Source organism: Palaemon carinicauda, chromosome 38 (assembly GCF_036898095.1).
Source record: "Palaemon carinicauda isolate YSFRI2023 chromosome 38, ASM3689809v2, whole genome shotgun sequence".
In the NCBI taxonomy this organism is placed as follows: Eukaryota; Metazoa; Arthropoda; class Malacostraca; order Decapoda; family Palaemonidae; genus Palaemon; species Palaemon carinicauda.
Window position 1 is genome coordinate 10530312 of NC_090762.1, and position 18218 is coordinate 10548529.

At 37.0% G+C, this 18218-nt stretch overlaps 1 protein-coding gene across 2 annotated transcripts in view; it reads right to left on the reverse strand.

Annotated features, from left to right (window-relative positions):
• dsh (Segment polarity protein dishevelled) overlaps positions 1-18218 on the reverse strand; it is a 77023-nt gene that overhangs the window by 22654 nt on the left and 36151 nt on the right. Inside the window, exons 8-10 of one of the 2 annotated variants that reach the window (XM_068361881.1) lie at positions 12461-12589; positions 9610-9746; positions 127-225 (exon numbers count right to left, since the gene is read on the reverse strand). In XM_068361881.1, the coding sequence (XP_068217982.1) occupies positions 127-225; positions 9610-9746; positions 12461-12589 (365 nt within the window). The remainder of the gene's footprint in view (positions 1-126; positions 226-9609; positions 9747-12460; positions 12590-18218) is intronic. The other variant, XM_068361882.1, reaches the window with a different exon arrangement.

Consider the following 18218-nt stretch of genomic DNA (forward strand, 5'->3'; position numbering starts at 1 on the left):
AAAAAAATGCTACTAAAAGTGAATGTATACCTGGTAAAATTTTATGGGAAAAAGAATTACTTATTTAAAAAAAAAAAAAAAAACCATACCATATATTATGGCAAAAAAATCAAAATAATCTCTTACTCTCAGACTCCGGTATGCTGGAAGTGATGGAGGAGCTAGTCGACGTTAGTGTGCTGACCGATGGCGGGCGACCAGGAAATTCGCCTGTCAGGGATGACACTACAACTCATTAGTTCACACTTCAAAACACTACCGAGCAAAGTACCATGTTAGTCATAATGTTAGAAAATAAAGCAAATACTTGATGATTAAAGCTTTCTTCAATAAATACATGATTAGAGTACCACACTATTAATAATAATTTTACCATTAATTCAACAAAACAACAATTATTTTTGATCTTTAATTTCTACCCAAACAGAAAAAGATACCTTTGCAAAAGTTATGAAAATATATCAGACTATTTATTATAATCTTAAACTCTTCTTGTATGAAATAATTTCCTTCATCACACTAGATGCTCAAGGTCTATCTGTTTTAACCATACTGTCCAATAGTCTAAGCTTGAAATATTACAGAACAATCCCCACACTATCCTGTTACTATGCTTGAATATTACATAAGTCTCACACTATCATGTTGCTAAAATTAAATATTACAGCAAAAGTCCCATACTATCCTGAATAAGAGAGATGATTGATACTATTCTGAACATAAAACTGCAGCTAAACTTATAAAATATTTTATTTCTATTTTCAACCACCTTTAAAATGAAATTTATCCAAATAACTTTATAAATACTCTTTGAATTGGATAGAATTTTTTAATTTGGGCTAAATAGCCTAATGCCGAGATCAGAGAAGCCATTCAGCAACCAAATGAATCAAGTCTCTTTGCATAACATTTGGTAACGAGAAGACTTATTCAAGGAAATGTAGTCGATTAACATTTGTAAAATTAATTATATGTGTCGACACCTGATAATTCCTTCAAGTAATGATTTGGGTATTTGAAGGTTTCTTTGTGTCATTGTGGGACCAGTCAGTCTACCCAGAATACCAACATATACAGTTTGTAAAATAGGGAATCTAAAAGTGATATTAGGGGGGAGGAGTAAATACTTGCATATTTTTACCATTTCCAGGTATCTCTCCCCATGTAAACTAAGTAAATGTTATGGCTTGACCATAATGTAATATAATATAAAATCTGGAAGTCAGATGCTAAGTTTGTTTTTCCAAGAATGTACTCGCATCAACATCCACTAAACAAATTCACTTTACGAAATTTAGGGCTTCACTATGATCAAGTGGACCTTTTATAAATAATACAGTATAAAGAATCTTTCCAGCATCAAATAACCATCCCTACTTGAAATTATTTTTCCTCTAAATCTTGATCACAACTGAAAAGAAAACTAAACTGTCTTCTGTTTCTATCATAAAAGTATTGAATGTATAAAGAAAACTGATGTCCAAGTCTTAAAAGTATAATCTTAAACTGAAGCACTGCACAGGATGCTACTCATCTAGTCAATATTCTATTTATTTATTTAACGACCTTGTGAACCTTTAACTACAATTATTCAGCATATGCGAGAACATAATACAAGGATAGTTAACAATAAACCATAAGTCAAAAGAAAAAAAGTGTCAGAGCTGATGTTTGTTAATGTTCAACAAAAAGAATTTCCTTAATGCAAGTTTCACAAAAACTTTAAATGGTAATGTACAATGTAGAATTTTGGCTAATAGGTAATAAATTTGCTATTTTAATTACACTAAATGAATTACCTATCACTGACTTCTTTATAAAGGCTTTACTGAACTACCATACATGAATTTCTAATGGCCTGATATAGATCACTTCTCTTAAAAAAATAATTTTGTGATCGGAGAGTTCACATGAAAACTTGAAACCTGAAACCTTTAACTCTACTAAGTTATTCTGAATATTGGACTGTGAAAAAAGAATGTTTCCATTCTTGATGCTGATTTGACAATTTTAAACTAGTTCAATAGTATCATTATTATACATATCTTTTAATAGCTCACCTAAATCCGTAACCTAAATCTGTTAAGACTTATTTCAGTTTTAAAATTCTCAAATCTATGAAAACCTTACAATGATGTAATTCTTGTAAATCAATGAAAAAGTTTACATTCTTTCAGCATTACAATTATTAATCCAGTAAAGATATTCATGCTAATCTTATCAGTTACTTTCAAAATACTGGTTCTTGAACATCATGACCATTTCATCAACTTTTGACGAGTACTTAGCTTCCAGCGACTTCCTTATCCTCACATTTTTTTATAGGGTATGAATTTAAGCATTTCAACTTTATTAAGATGGAAAAATAATCTGATGATTCTGACATATATAAATACATGTACAATAACCTTAACAAGGCCTCACGGCAAATATAAGCTCAGCTCTATTACGAACTGAAGAAAGTGCAGCTAGTGTAATCCACAGGCAAATCTTGTGTTATATCAAGCTTTTAAGCATAGCTTGTGCTTGTGAAAGCAGAGAAACATCATGTAAAGATATAAATACCATCACCTTACATTCAACAAAAAGTTCCCTAGAAAATACTCAAAATAACAAACATTACGCTAACCTATACATTGATGTAAAAAGCCACGACTTTCCTATTGTAAAATGAAGATATCTCATTTAAGCTGTCAACTTGAACGGAAATTTAAAAGAGCCTCATTCCAAAAAAAATTAACTTCAGGTCTTCAAGAAATGGAGGGGGATATGAAAATTTCATGGACTTATAATCAGAAAAGCCAATTTGGTTCCCCGATTTATGTGAATGGGTTGACAAGGTAAAGGTGCTGTAATCAATCTCACAAAGAAAGAAAAATAAACCATCTGGGCCATTAGGGTAGTAGAATGAATATTTCTTGTGTCACAACCACCAAAATTTACAATATCAATAACTAAATGCCCACATACCAAATGCTCAAGAAATATAAAAGCTAAAAGTCTCTTTCCATGAATGGAGCTTATATCCCGTGAACTGTAAAGGTAAAAGACAAGAGTGGAGCAGTGGGTAGTGAAACCTTTTATGGGCAGGTGGGGGTTACTGATTTTCAAAGTTGACTTTCTTTGTAATCAAAATCATTCTTAAAAAAAGATTTCCACTGCCATTAATGATAGCCAAGCTACAATCCTAATTGGAAAAGCAAAATGGCACAAGCTCAAAGGCTTCAACATGGAAAGTACCCTAGTGCAGAAAGAAAACAGAAGGAATGAATAATCTTTAACTAACAAAAAAATTGTACATTATATTTAAGATAAGTAAAAGTGTTAAATAGATAAGTCTTACTTAATATAAACTATGAATAAAAATTCAATTCAACCTGTTCAACAGGAAAGCATTTACAAGAAATTTTGAACATATTTGAATAAATAATACCTAACCAAACCTAAGATACTGTACTATATGTCTAGTATAGCTAATACTAGAGTGAATCTCTACTTTAATAAACCCTTAATAGTTAGTCTATTTGGCCCTGGGATACAGCTATTTGATTTAATATTGCAAGGCTAAAAGGTCTCTTGAAGCTAAAGTGAGGAGGAGCAAACTCTGTGACCCTCTATTAAAAGTCATAATGAGTCTTCCACCCTACAGGAATCTAAAGACCAAGGAAAATTGAATTCAAGAGGCTTTTTTTAGACATTTTCTTAGACCAAATTCTCAAGTACCTTATCTTAACTGCATACCAGAAATGATCATTGAATATTGTGAATGAGTCACAAAGTTTTCTTTGCATTCCCTTGTAGTTTACTCCCCTACAAGAATAGAGGAAGTCAACAGTGATCTAAAATTCTTCCCAATACCTGTGACTGCCTTCTACAAGTCTATATCAGGGATGGGCAGACTGCAGGGGTCTGTGCAGCCGCAAAGGTTGCAGCAAACCGGATAAAAAATCAATAATTTTTCTATATGTCAACATGTTTGTGCTTTAACCGAGGCTAACTTTTTCAGTGGGAGGTTGGGCTGTGGCACCCTAGCAGTACCAGCTGAACTCGGCTGAGTCCCTGGTTAGGCTGGAGGAACGTAGAGAGTAGAGGTCCCCTTTTTTGTTTTGTTTCATTGTTGATGTCGGCTACCCCCCAAAATTGGGGGAAGTGCCTTTGGTATATGTATGTAACTTTTTCAGTGTCATGGAAAACTAAAGCCCATTTCCCAACGATTAAATACTTTCTGCAAATGCGTATGATATTACGCTTGCACAGTTGTTATTGATAGCCATGCTACATAGTTCTCATTCACTTTCAATGTGCACTACATCACTTGAACCCAACAACAAATGTCTCCTAGAAAATTAAAAAATGAGGAAATGTGCTATGTATTTAATGAAGAATGGAAATTCAAGTATTTATTAATAGTTCTAAGAATAGGGCAGTGTTTTTACGGAGTCAGAAGACAATAGCTGTGTTGCGTCACCACCAAACGTAAATACACGGACTTTGGTTGCAACAGTACCACTGAACAATAGAAGAATAGGGCTACGAAATAGATTGTAAAATTGAACAAATAATAAACTAAGAAATTTTCCCCCATGAAATTTCTTGTGCTGGGTTATGAATGTTTATTTTCATCAACCATTCTGTATATATGGTATATTATCTTAAAAGCGTACAGCAACATTTTAAAAGTTACGACCTTTGACGTTTCATGGCCTACTAATGCAGACCTTGGTCTGAAAAGTTTGCACATCATTGATACAGATTTATGATTTAGTACCATCACTTATACTGTATAATGTTCCTCATTTCCTCTTTGTTCCTTTATATTATTTTTGATTTTGCATTTCGCTGCTTCTGCCATTTTCATTACATTCTCTGGTAAAGTAAATTTCATATATTATTCAGAATGTAGTACCTCACCCCTTCAATATGTTTGGGTTTCAAACATTCTACTTTACACCGATAAATGGTTTTCTGTTATGTCCATGGTTCTTTGCCCCCATTCTTTTCTTTAGTTTGCTTCCGATACTCAAACTTCTACAGATGTCACAATTTTCAATTGGGTAGATGTATTTTTTAAAAAATGAAATCATCATAAAATAATATTTCTATACTCACTCATATCGCTTCTGTCTGAAAGCTCAGTTTTATCGATATTTACCCATAAAACTAAAAAAATGCTACATTATCATTCATTTCAATAGAATTACAATATACCTCAAGTAAAGTAATGAGAAAATCTAGCAGTTAACAGCAACCACTGACGACTTGCAAAGCCAAAGGTCCTTTATATTTCAAGTCTGTCAACATTTCCTATCTCCATATTGTTTATCTATAGGTTCTTGGGTGTGTTTAAAGAAGTTTTCTTCTGCTTAAATTGTTCAAAGGAATTATTTCTGGGTAATTATGATCCACATTTCTCTTTGTGCTTCGTGTAAGAGTATCGATTTAAATACCCCTTTCTATTACAACATCACATACTCAACTTCATGATGTATTAGTTCATGTAATAATTCCGCAATACCAAATTAAAATATCTCTACTCTCATATTGCCAACAAAATAATAAGGTCTTCAGTGAGAAATATTTCATTAAGATATGAAGTTACAAGCTGTAGAAGCAAATACCAAAAGAAAAACAATAAAAAAAAGGAAGTAAGGTAGATGGGGATTGAAGAGATGCTACAGAGAAGATCTGGTTCCCTCAACAGTGTGGAACTTAAGAGTATATAAGCACAAATGCGGTTAACATTTAGAGAAAATCTCTCCCCAACAGATTTGGAAGACTAACAAATTGTCATCAACCATGGATGGCAGATAAGTAATTTGTATAAACATATTCTTAACGAAAGCTTACTCATTTTCAATCATTTAAATACATTCTCAGCAAGAAAAATGAAAAAAAACTTAATGATGGGTAACTGTTGTGTTCCCTTGAAATAGAAAAAATATTGCATTGAATTTTTTCCATGGTATTTCAACAGGTGATTTGAGTCCACCTAATACACTTTATCAAATCATTACAAGACATGAGTGCCTACTATTACTCACATTTCTATATGCTGTCTTAAAACACTGCTGAACATATGAGGCAGTAATTCCTACCTGCTGTCTTAAAATACTGCTAAACATATGAGGCACTAATTTCCTTTCACCTGTTTTAAAATACTGCTGAGAATATGAGGCAGTATTTCCTATCACCTGTTTTAAAATACTGCTGAGAATATGAGGCAGTATTTCCTATCACCTGTTTTAAAATACTGCTGAGAATATGAGGCAGTATTTCCTATCACCTGTTTTAAAATACTGCTGAGAATATGAGGCAGTATTTCCTACCTGCTGTTTTAAAATACTGCTGAGAATATGAGGCAGTATTTCCTATCACCTGTTTTAAAATACTGCTGAGAATATGAGGCAGTATTTCCTATCACCTGTTTTAAAATACTGCTGAGAATATGAGGCAGTATTTCCTACCTGCTGTTTTAAAATACTGCTGAGAATATGAGGCAGTATTTCCTATCACCTGTTTTAAAATACTGCTGAGCTATGAGGCAGTAATGTTGCCAACTTCCTTTTGTAGTAAACTGATAAAATTGGATGAACATCAAACAAAATGAACACGTAGCACCATAAAAAAAATTATAACTTGATAAAAGGAGACTGGGAATGTATCACTGTAAGAGCAAGCAAAAAAAATGCAGTGTAAAATAAATAAAAGCTAAAGTGGTTGATTTTAGATTTGCAGATAGTGAAGAGCTTCTTACAGGACAAAATCACAAATTAGGTAAGCCTATGAAATCCTAGAAATGATTTGTTATAAACTAGTTTCCAAAACTTGCTAGTAACAGATACTGCTTTTTAAACGAAGGTGGTAAATAGAATTTTAATAAGATTTTCCATTTCTATAATTGCTTGATATTAACATCACTTCTCTGGAATGCCTCTATTAAACTAATGAGACAGAAGCAAACCACCTAAGTGCCACAAAACTTTTGACTTTTCAGTCTCAAAGCTAAAATTATCCGTTGCCCTCCTGAAGCCGTAAGTCTGTGAGCTGGAGGGTGGGCATATATGTGAACATCAGTCGAGTATAAAAAATTCTATGACTAAAATTCCATTTATTTCTATCGACTTCCACAATCTGACTGAGGTGAGTCACCAGTAAAGTTTTGTGAGAGGTCAGTTATTGTTTTGAAAAAAATAAAAAATCTTTCCAGATGTGATTCCAGATTGTTTTTCCTAATGATATCTTATCTACAATGACCTACTTATATAACCCAAAACCATGTAACTAAAACTAGAATTTTTGTAAATTGTGTTCCTGGGTTGAACCAGAAAGAGTTTCTTTTATGGTCAAATTGTACTTCTTTTCTGTTGAAGCATAAACTCTTGAGCAACAGTTCTTAGCCGAGTGTGGTTTTCCAAGTCAATTCAGATCTGTTACCCTTCCAAAGATGATAGAGGTCCTGTTTCTCTAAATTAGAGTCTACAATAATCAATGAACCAGGGTTAGTCTATCACTCTGTATTTTACCACATGAGATGGGATACGGCTATCAATTGTGTTGACCAGATTCTCATTCAAGTGCGCAACAGGCTCAATACTTTTATACAATTGTGACCAAATCAATTACAAAAGCTCATTTACAATTCCATTCCAGTCTGCTTGAGATTTTATATATATTCTACATGAGTACAACACATTAGGGACCAGTTTCTCAGTCTGTATTATTAGTGAAATCAAGGCATGATCAGATGTTCCAACTGAAGAAGCAACCTTACTTTTTATAACACCAGGGGAGTTGGTGTATACTAGTTCCAAACGAGACTTGGAACTATTAAAACAATGTTATTTTGGGGTTACTGTCCTTCAAAGTCTACCTACTTTTTTTTTCTTTTACCAATTTCTTTCATTTAAATCCCTTGAAAGATATTTTTATTAAAAAAAAAAATTTAAAGAGGAAATTTTGATACTTAATTGTATTTTTGTATTACTTTATCAATGTAGAGGAGACACTATCAATTGTGACTATTTTTCAAATGGAAGTTTTTCAATATTAAAAAAAGTGTCTCCCCAAATTATAGGCAATAAATCTCCTTATTTTTCAATGTTTGAAGGACAAAATTCTATCAATAATAAAAAATATAAAAACCTCTGAAATTTCATATTTTCCAAAAATGGGCATCAAAGATTTTGTTTGTAGACAGAATAAATAGACTTTAGCAAGTATAAGTATGTGCTTTTAGCGGTACTTTTCCCCAACATTGTGGATCATAAGGACAATGTAATCATCATGTTTCATGCTTATTTACCAACTAATGGACAAACCCCTTACCTCAAATAGCCAAAAATTCAATAACCAGAATTTCCAATATTCAAACCATAGGCCATGAGTCGCGTTCCTTAAAGGCATTAAAAATACCTAACAATCTAGAGAATGGGGCTGTGTCATACTGATACGACACGGACTGAAAAGACTAAGGTTCTGTAACACGTCCTAACTTTGCTTCTTTTTCCATTAACTGCAAGACTGTCTCGTTACTTTTCTAGAGGCAGAAGTCTATTGAGAGGAAAGAAATTTAGTTTTTTTCAGTTTTAGGGGTAAATGTTGATAAAACAAAACTTCCAGAGAAGAAGCAATATCAACATCAATACTTATAATGACTCAACGTAAAAAGTTTTCTGAAAATCGATTGTACTGCATAATAAATTGACAAAATAACTATATGAAGACCAATAGATTACCTACCTCATTAAGCATTCAGATATGAATTTTACCCTATATACAATACAACAACCGAAATCTCATCTCCAACATTTTATCTTAGGTTTTTAATTATCAACCAGCCAGTCTAATTACCTGATACTACTATTACAAAAAAATACCAAATCTGCTATAAGCATTATGAAAATAAGTTTAAAAGTCAGTCATTCTCGACAACCAAATTAGAACTATCACTGACAATGGAAAATTTACACTAGACTACAAAGTCCTTTAAAGAAAAAAATTTAAACTGGATCCCACACTAATTTAAATTGCAATTTCTGCAATAATAAAAAATAAATTGTGCCAACACTCTTGAAGGCATGAAAAAAAGATTTAATAATTTTAAGAAAGATGCTGTTTAAAATCTGGATAAAAGTCCAGTTTTCTTATTTAATTAAGTTTTGATTATTAAGCTGCATTTCTCTGTGCTAGTTAAAACAGACGACAGTTATGTGTAGGGTATGTCACATTAGAATTATAGCTTAATGTTAAAGCATTGAAATTTGACTGCAATATTTAGTACTCTTTTTTACCTAATTTGTAACCTAACATGTGGATGCTCGTCACAAAACAATTCTTCTGTGCCCTACAAATAACAATCTGACCGGTAACAAAAAATTTCCAGCAAGAACTGCAGTATGTGAAGGCCTATCAAATCATGATGGTGAACTTGAAAAGTTTTACCTAACTGAAAAATGACAAAATCTCAAGTGCCTCCACAACCCACACCCTTGCTGACTTTCAAGTATAAATAGCTCTTAGTGCCCTGCATTCTCTACATACTAGTGCAATACCAGTTGTAGTCTAGTTAAGTATCCCTGAAGATACAATAAAACTTGATCTACACTCAACCTGGTATTCCTCGGCATGCTTGAGTGTGTGCTACCCACGCACCGGGGTCAATCGGCCGAACTGGCTCAGTGCGAGGTATGGTGAAGTAACCTTTGGGGTTGGGGTCCCAACACTTCGCCACAACCAGCTTTATAGGACTGCAGTAATGGGAAGCAAGTAGGTTAAACATATTAAACTTGGGTATAAATGTAATAAAAAATTAATTATGGAATTCTAAAAGTACCCTTAAGTTCCTTTTTTTTTTCACTAAATTACTAGGTAATGCATTAATATGTGTAATCACTCATTGCTGACCTCCCAATCACCATAAATTTTACAGGAAAGAAAGCCCATTTAACATTAGCACTACTGTATTTCATATTTCTACCATACCTATTCAAAATCAGACCATTCATATAATGTTAGTTAATGTGCTCTAATATCAAAACTATCAATAGAAGATGTTTCTATAATAATGGTTTCTAACTTTCACCCACCCCAAAAGAAATTTACCAGGCCTGTTTAAAAGCCTGAACAAGATATTTCATTATCACACAAAAAATAAATGTGCAAAAATTTTTCATCTAAACATCCTTAACCTCCAATAAATATTAATATGGACCATACATATCTATCCTTACAAAAACTAATCTCAATCAATAACCAAAAATTAATCCTAAATCAATCAAATCACTGAAAACATGTTAATCTTAAAATAATACAGGTTGAGAATCCTTTATCCAAACACCTTTGAACCAAAACTTTTTGAAGCTAAAAAATAACCAACGGTGCTGGGAAGGTTCACCAAGTACAGCTGTTACTCACATGACTGACTGCAGAGAGAGAGAGAGAGATATAGAGAGGTGTATGTGTGTGCGCAAATCTGCAAACGCCGATAAAACTTAAAAGCTACATAAAAAGAAAATCATTTAAGAACCAAAACAATCCGGAGACGTGATGGAATTTGTAATTATACTGTATTTATTTTGTCATAAGCAGTGATTGTATGATTCTGGCAAGTACAGGACATCCTTTTAATTGCATTTTTATCAATATAAAATGAGTGATTAACACAAGATTATGATGGTGAAAATAATCTTTAATTTATGAGATACAGTATCAAAGCCACCACTGACAATGGATAATATGGAACCTCGTTCCTTACAGGAATGACTGTGGGGACCGATCAAAATTAACTAATCACAATGATGTTTTTCGCATGGCATCTTGTTTATGAGTCCAGATGTAAACACAAAACCAAACTGATCAGTGATATCTTTGCCAATGCCACCTACTAATGTAGGCAAATGCTCCCAGATGTTCCAGCAACTTTTCAGTCTCCCCTTTACAGTCTTTGATTCCTAGTAATCCAATTCTTAATACTTATGTACCAAAGTTCACCTTCATGTTTCTCCAGCCCTCAGTTACTTGGATATTTTTTGTCTTTACCTGAATTTCCCCTTTTCTGTCACAAATTGCATTTCTTTAGTTCAATTTCAAGCTTTATTTTGTTATTTAAGCATTTGTGGCTTATAACTGGAACCAACCTACATGAATATATACAAGACTACTTATGGGTTTGCATCGAGTAGTTGCCACGGTAATTATTGCCGTACTTGTTTGTTTTCATCATTACTGCTAATGCATAGGTTATTTCTAGCAGATTAGTGTGATTTTATATTGAAAAGAAATGAAAGTCAAAAAGAAATGCTGTATATTATAATTGTTTTAATGTAATATGATAGAAAGTAACTTGAAGATGAATTCTAAAAAAGTAGTATTTTAGCCCCATCAGTTCATTTATTTTTTCAATATCTATTTGGCTTGGCAATTATAACTTACAATAAAATAAACAGATAAAAATTAAAACTACATCCAAACGACACAAATTACCGAGGTTTTCTGGTAGCAAAGTGGAGGTGCCAGGTATAAATTTACCGCTAGTTGCTGTTTGACCTTTTCCAGCTGTCTTTTTTTGCAAATTAATCGTGTTCAACAGCAATAAAAATTTGCAATTTCCACCGGAATGAAATAAAAGATATGTAAACCCATATTCATAGGGATATTCCATAAGCCAAATAAATCTGAAATCTGAAGCACTTCAGATCTGATTGATTGATTTGAAGTTTGCTGGCATCCTGACATCGAAGGTCATTGACGTCGATATCGTTTATTGTAAGTAAAGAATAAAAGAATAGTCAATTTAAACCATGAAAGCAAATATGTTATAAAAGTTAAATAACTTTCAGAGGACCTGCTTCCGAAATAAATACTTCCAGTCCGAGGAATTCAGGATTAGGGATTCTCAACCTGTACTCAAATATTAAAATCATAAAAAAGTAAAGTATCTAGAAATATAATAACTTTTAACAATTACAAGTGTTGACAATAAAAAGACGTAGTAAAAGCAAATGTTTGCAATTTCATCTTCAATGATGTCATAATCAATTAACTAAGTTATTAACACTACAGTACTTGTCAAACCACCCATTTACACCTAGAGCCGTAACTCATTAATTAGGTTACCCAAATTCCAGATTTGTCCCTTAATATAACTAGTTTCCATTAGTTTACATGAAATATTTGTACAGGTACACATTTATTTTTCATGTTCTCTCATGAGATATGCATGACTTTCATTAACCCTCCTGAAAAGTATATTAACTTTTTACTCACCCCTAAAAATTATAGAATGCTGTTTTATGTTTTCCCATTACTCTATTAATATTCATAAAATGAAAATATCTATTTACTTCTTCATAAGAAAAAATAAAAATCTTATGTAATATTTCTTCTTACTCAATAAACACACTAACAATACAAACTTATCACTGACCATCCGTGTACGATGATCAAAAAAGGGAAAACTTACCCAGGTTTTTGAACTACCTCTCGTAACACGCGCACGGCTTCGTCGTTGGACATGTTTTCAAAATTTATGTCGTTCACTTGTAGAATCATATCACCCGGCTCTATTCGACCATCTAAAGCTACTGCCCCTCTGTAAAGAATACAGCCACTTAGAATTTAAAGTAAAACATTCAATAACCATTTAAAAGTGATTATTACATTAAAAATGTGAAACATTCAAGTAAAATACAAAATTGTAATCTATTCACAATAAAATCTAAGGGGAAAATACCATGCCATTATTGAGCCTTGCAAGGTACACAGTAGATTCTCTACTTTACAGGATGCCTTCAGCTTCAACTTCATTACTTTCTGCTTTTTAATATTTATCCACTACATATTATTATTATCATTATCATTATTGCTATCTAAGATACAACCATAGTTGGAAAAGCAGGATACTATAACCCCAAAGAGTCCGACATGAAAAAATGTTATTTTTATTAGTAAAATAAATTTTTGAATATACTTACCCGATAATCATGTAGCTGTCAACTCCGTTGCCCGACAGAATTCTATGGAGGGATACGCCAGCTATCACAATACTAGAAGGGGGTGTACTTACCAGCGCCACCTGTGGCCAGGTACTCAAGTACTTCTTGTTGACACCTCCTCAATTATTCCTCGGGGAGGAAGGGAGGGTCGATTAAATCATGATTATCGGGTAAGTATATTCAAAAATTTATTTTACTAATAAAAATAACATTTTTCAATATTAAACTTACCCGATAATCATGTAGCTGATTCACACCCAGGGGGGTGGGTGAAAAACCAGTGTACAAGACTAAAGGATAGCTAAGTATCCCGTATTTCATATAATCAGTTATCCACAATAACAATGAAATAATAAGTAACTGGTAAGGAAGTCGACTTGAACCGTTACTCTGCCTTTAATAAGATCGTCTTCCTTACTGAGCGCAGCGTTCCTCTTGGGAGGCTGAATCAACTCAAAGGTGCTAAAGTATACAGGGCTGCAACCCATACTAAAGGACCTCATCACAACCTTTAACCTCGGCGCTTCTCAAGAAAGAATTGACCACCCGCCAAATCAACAAGGATGTGGAAGGCTTCTTAGCCGACCGTACAACCCATAAAAAGTATTCAAGAGAAAGGTTAAAAGGTTATGGGATTATGGGAATGTAGTGGCTGAGCCCTCGCCTACTACTGCATTCGTTGCTACGAATGGTCCCAGGGTGTAGCAGTACTCGTAAAGAGACTGGACATCTTTGAGATAGAATGATGCGAACACTGACTTGCTTCTCCAATAGGTTGCATCCATAACACTCTGCAGAGAATGGTTCTGTTTGAAGGCCACTGAAGTAGCCACAGCTCCCACTTCATGTGTCCTTACCTTCAGCAAAGCAAGGTCTTCTTCCTTCAGATGAGAATGTGTTTCTCTAATCAGAAGCCTGAATAGTAAGAAACTGAGTTCTTAGAACTTGGAAAAGAAGGTTTCTTGATAGCACACTATAAGGCTTCTGATTGTCCTTGTAAAGGTTAAGACCTTTTTAGATAGTACCTAAGAGCTCTAACTGGGCAAAGTACTCTCTTCAGATCATTCCCCACCAAGTTGGACAGGCTTGGGATCTCGAACGACTTAGGCCAAGGACGTGAAGGAAGCTCGTTTAGCAAAAACCGAGCTGCAAGGAACATGTAGCCGTTTCAGATGTGAAAACAATGATCCTGCTGAAGGCGTGGATCTCACTTACTCTTTTAGCTGTTGTCAAGCACACGAGGAAAAGAGTTTTTAATGTGAGGTCCTAAAAAGAGGCTGATTGGAGAGGTTCAAATCTTGATGACATAAGGAACCTTAGGACCACGTCTAGATTCCAGCCTGGAGTGGACAACCGACGTTCCTTTGAGGTCTCAAAAGACCTAGGGAGGTCCTGTAGATCTTTGTTGGTGGAAAGATCCAAGCCTCTGTGGCGGAAAACCGCTGCCAACATACTTCTGTAACCCTTGATCGTAGGAGCTGAAAGGGATCTTACTTTCCTTAGATATAACAGGAAGTCAGCAATCTGGGTTACAGTGGTACTGGTTGAGGAAACTGCATTGGTCTTGTACCAGCTACGGAAGACTTCCCCTTGAGACTGATAGATTCTGAGAGTGGATGTTCTCCTTGCTTTGGCAATCGCTCTGGCTGCCTCCTTCGAAAAGCCCCTAGCTCTTGAGAGTCTTTCGAAAGTCTGAAGGCAGTCAGACGAAGAGCGTGGAGGATTGGGTGTACCTTCTTTACGTGAGGTAGACTTAGAAGGTTCACTCCTAGAGGAAGAGTCCTGGGAATGTCGACCAGCCATCGCAGTACCTCTAAGAACCATTCTCTCGCGGACCAGAGCGGAGCCAACCAACGTCAGCCGTGTCCCTTTGTGAGAGGAGAACTTCTGAAGTACCCTGTTGACAATCTTGAACGGCGGGAATGCATACAGGTCGAGATGGAACCAATCCAGCAGAAAAGCATCCACGTGAACTGCTGCTGGGTCTGGAATCGGAGAACAATACAACAGGAGTTTCTAGGTTATCGAGGTAGTGAACAGATCTATGGTTGGCTGACCCCACAGGGCCCAAAGTCTGTTGCAAACATTCTTGAGAAGGGTCCACTCTGTGGGGATGACCTGACCCTTCCGTCTGAGGTGATCTGCCATGACATTCATACCGCCCTGAATGAACCTCGTTACCAGTTAGCTTTCGATCTTTAGACCAGATGAGTAGGTCCCTTGCGATCTAGAACAACTTCCACGAAAGAGTCCCTCCCTGCTTGAAGATGTAAGCCAGGGCTGTGGTGTTGTCAGAGTCCACCTCCACCACTTAGTTAAGCTGGAGGGACTTGAAGTTTATCAAGGCCAGAATAACCGCCAACAACTCCTTGCAATTGATGTGAAGTGTCCTTTGCTCCTGATTCCATGTTCCCGAGCATTCTTGTCCGTCCAAAGTCGCACCCCAGCCCGTGTCTGATGCGTCCGAGAGGAGACGGCGGTCGTGTTTCTGAACAGCCAAAGGTAGACTCCCTTGAGAAGAAAGCTGTTCTTACACCACGCGAGAGAAGACCTCCTCTCTTCGGAAACAGGAACTGAGACCGTCTCTAGCGTCATGTCCTTTATCCAGTGAGCAGCTAGATGATACTGAAGGGGGGGGAGGTGGAGTCTCCCTAACACGATGAACAGGGCCAGCGATGAAAGTGTCCCGGTTAGACTCATCCACTACCTGACTGAGCATCGGTTCCTTCTCAGCATGCTCTGGATGCATTCTAGGGCTTGGAAGATCCTTGGGGCCGACGGAAAAGTCCGAAAAGCTCGACTCTGAAGATCCATACCCAAGGAGACAATGGTCTGGGATGGAACGAGCTGAGACTCCTCAAAATTGACCAGGAGGCCCAGTTCCTTGGTCAGATCCATAGTCCATTTGAAAATCTCCAGACAGCGACGACTTGTGGGAGCTCTTAAAAGCCAGTCGTCTGACGGAGCCGGACACAAGATCATGGTACTGCTGCACAGTCTGTGAACTGTCAATAATGGGCAAGCGAGGAAGTACAGTGACAACCCGAATCTGTCTAGACTGTCTGGGTCGTACAGACAACTCCTTATCGGGTTGCTGAGGTTGCCGCACTGCGTCACAACAAGTCACTTCTGTTGGTTGTTGAACGTCTTCCCCGTGACACATTGACTCCGTAAACAAAAAATCCTCTAACAAGGACTAAGCTTGGACTGCATGTCTTGCAACACAGCTCAAGGTCTATGGGAGCAGGTGTGGTAACAGACGGGATTAGCGACTGAAGTGGAACCATTACCTTCCCTGGAAGCATGTTATGCTTAAATAAAAGTCCATAAGAGGCTATGCAGCTAAAGGCTCCCTCCAAATGACAGAGTCCTCAAGGGAATATCAGAAGGAGGGAGAAAAGAACTTTCTCATCTACAGGGACCATATCCTAGAAAAGCTAAGTTCTCTCAGTGAGGGTTCACTGGTGCAAAAGCAGCAGACTAGAAGGCAACGTTATGAAACTGCTTGACAGTCTAGTGAGTTGGCAACAACCAAAGATGTGTGACTGAGAAGCATGCGGTAAGGTATGCAGAGCATGTTGTATGCAGAGTATGCTGTATGCAGAGCATGCTGTATGTAGAGCATGTTGTATGCAGAGCATGCTGAAAGCAGAGCATGCTGTATGCAGAGCATGTTGTATGCAGAGCATGCTGAATGCAGAGCATGCTGTATGCAGAGCATGTTGTATGTAGAGCATGCTGTATGCAGAGCATGCTGTATGTAGAGCATGTTGTATGCAGAGCATGCTGAATGCAGAGCATGCTGTATGCAGAGCATGTAGTATGCAGAGCATGCTGTAAGCAGAGCATGCTGTATGTAGAGCATGCTGTAAGGTAAGCAGAGCGTGTGCATGGCGTTTAACATTTCTCAGAAATTCCATGACCAGTGCTAGAGTGCTTTATGCATGCTTGCATGGGGTTTAAATATCAACATAATATTTACCTTACATTCATAACTCATGATTCATATTTTTTTGCCATATTCTGCGATATTGTTAAAAATATATTGCAAGGAATACAAATATATTTTTATAAGTAATACAAATAACCTCCATTATCATAAGGTTTGAAAATGGAGGTAAGGTATGCTGAACAGCAGAGTCAGAACGAGCTGGAACAACAATAGTTGTGGTTTCCTCTTCAAGACTCTGTTGAGGGAACACCTGAGGCTCAGTCTGCAAAGGCTGATCAAAGGAAGTAGCAGAAGGTAGGCGCATGGGTGGAGGAGGCTGACTCCTGGCATGAGTGGCTGAACCCAAGGGTTGCGCTTGCTGAGCGGTTGGCGGAAGCGGAGTAGCAAGTTCCTGTTCCTGTGGTGTGAGCGGAGCGCGATGAGGTAGAGGCTGCGCAGAACAAGGTAAATGTCTCGCAAGCTGAGGCTCCTGAGGCGCAAGGCTAAGGTGTAGTGGTGCTAGCCTTGTGGAGGGTTGAGCTCGTTGCAGCGAGAGCTGAAGAGACTGACTCAAGGACGGGAGAGGTTGTTGTACCTCAACCGAGTGTTGCATCACTGGTGGAGCAGCAAGTGGAGGCGGAGGAAGAGAGGTATAATCCTCCTGATCCCATTGTAAAGGTTGCCTTAAAGAAGGCGGAGGCTGAACACCACTGGGAACAGCAAACTCAGAACGTGGCTCAACATCGTACGCCTGGCAGGTGGTACTGCGATCAGGCGGAGCGAGCGCAGGCGGAGCGAGCGCAGGCGGAGGGAGTGTAGGCGGAGGCGGAGGCGCAACACTCTCAGCCCGACACTCACGCATCAAGACCGAAAGTTGTGACTGCATGGACTGCAGTAGAGTCAACTTGGGGTCGGCAGACACTAAGGTCTGCTGAGGTAAAGCCTTAACAGCAGAGATCTGTTGCGGCAGAACCTTACTCCTCTTAGGCGGAGTGCATTCAACTGATGACTGAGGAGAGTCAGAGCTAACCCAATGACTGCATCCGGGTTGTTGAACTCTAACTTCGTACGTCTGGCATAGGTCTGGACTTTACGTTTAAGAGGTCTTGAGACCTGAGACCAGCGTTTTCTCCCCTAAATTTCTTCTGCAGACGAGCAAAATAAGGGCTCAATCGTCTGCGGGTGGGAGTGACGGTCTCGGTAAGACACGCCCACAACCACCGAGGATACTTCTGTGCGCCGATCAAGGCCTGCTGAACCCTTATGCCCTTCGACATTGCTTCTCCCCTGGGCTT